General features: G+C 43.8%; 1 protein-coding gene across 1 annotated transcript in view; it reads left to right on the top strand.

Moving 5' to 3' along the window:
• LOC119588813 (esterase FE4-like) overlaps positions 1-885 on the top strand; it is a 7,840-nt gene that overhangs the window by 4,698 nt on the left and 2,257 nt on the right. The window contains exons 6-7 of the mRNA XM_037937459.1: positions 88-199; positions 650-825. Coding sequence (XP_037793387.1) covers positions 88-199; positions 650-825 — 288 coding nt within the window. The remainder of the gene's footprint in view (positions 1-87; positions 200-649; positions 826-885) is intronic.

Below are 885 nucleotides of genomic sequence, written 5' to 3'. Positions count from 1 at the left end.
ATATATACCTACAATAACTAATCCTATCAGTAACTGATCCTTAGAAGTTTCCCAAAACCCAAAATCCGTTCTATCCCCCGTGATAAGACTTTCATTTCCATGAACATCAACCCCTGCACAAGGAGTCCTACTAACGCACCTTACGGTCTTGTCCCCCCCACCCCAAACACCCGGGACGAAGGCGCTCTGAACTCTCGTAGTAAGAGCAGCGACTTGTCATGCGTCGGTCTTGGCTGGTCCATAAGTTACTCCTGGTGTAATGAGCGACTTGCTATGCATTGGTCTTGGCTGGTCTATAAGTTACTCCTGGTGTAATATTTTGAGTGCTGGCAGATATACTATTGCGGGCATATGTGTATAGTGTAGGTAGATATAATTTGGGTAGATATATCTCTTTGCATATGCATATTGCACAGGCAGATATATTACTCTAGCCATATGCGTGTATTCCTGGGGGATATATTACTCCACGCATGTGTGTGTACAGTGCTGGTGGATATGTATTGTGCCGGCGGATATATTCCCCTGGGCATATGCATTTTGTGTTGGCTGATATATATTGCTTTCATCATATACATATGGAATGATTTTTAATCTTTTCCATTTTTTTATTCACTTTCTTGAGCATTTCTTCCTTCATTCCTTCCAGCATTCTTGCAAGACGGCACAACGAACACCCTGATACAAAACTACAGCACGGTTGTCCCCTTTGTGATGGGCTTAAATGTCTGGGATGACAACTTCGACTTCTTAGGCCGCCTCATTTTCCACAGGTACTTGGGGGCCGTCGAGTTTGACATGAGCAAGGTCGATGCTCTGACCAAGGTAAGACGAAGAGAGTGTTTACGAAAGGAAGGGAGTAGCATCACCTTGCTTTTCATAGAA

Source organism: Penaeus monodon, chromosome 24 (genome assembly GCF_015228065.2).
Source record: "Penaeus monodon isolate SGIC_2016 chromosome 24, NSTDA_Pmon_1, whole genome shotgun sequence".
Classification (NCBI taxonomy): Eukaryota; Metazoa; Arthropoda; class Malacostraca; order Decapoda; family Penaeidae; genus Penaeus; species Penaeus monodon.
The sequence above is the reverse complement of the archived record's forward strand: the minus strand, read 5'-3'. Positions and strand labels throughout refer to the sequence as shown.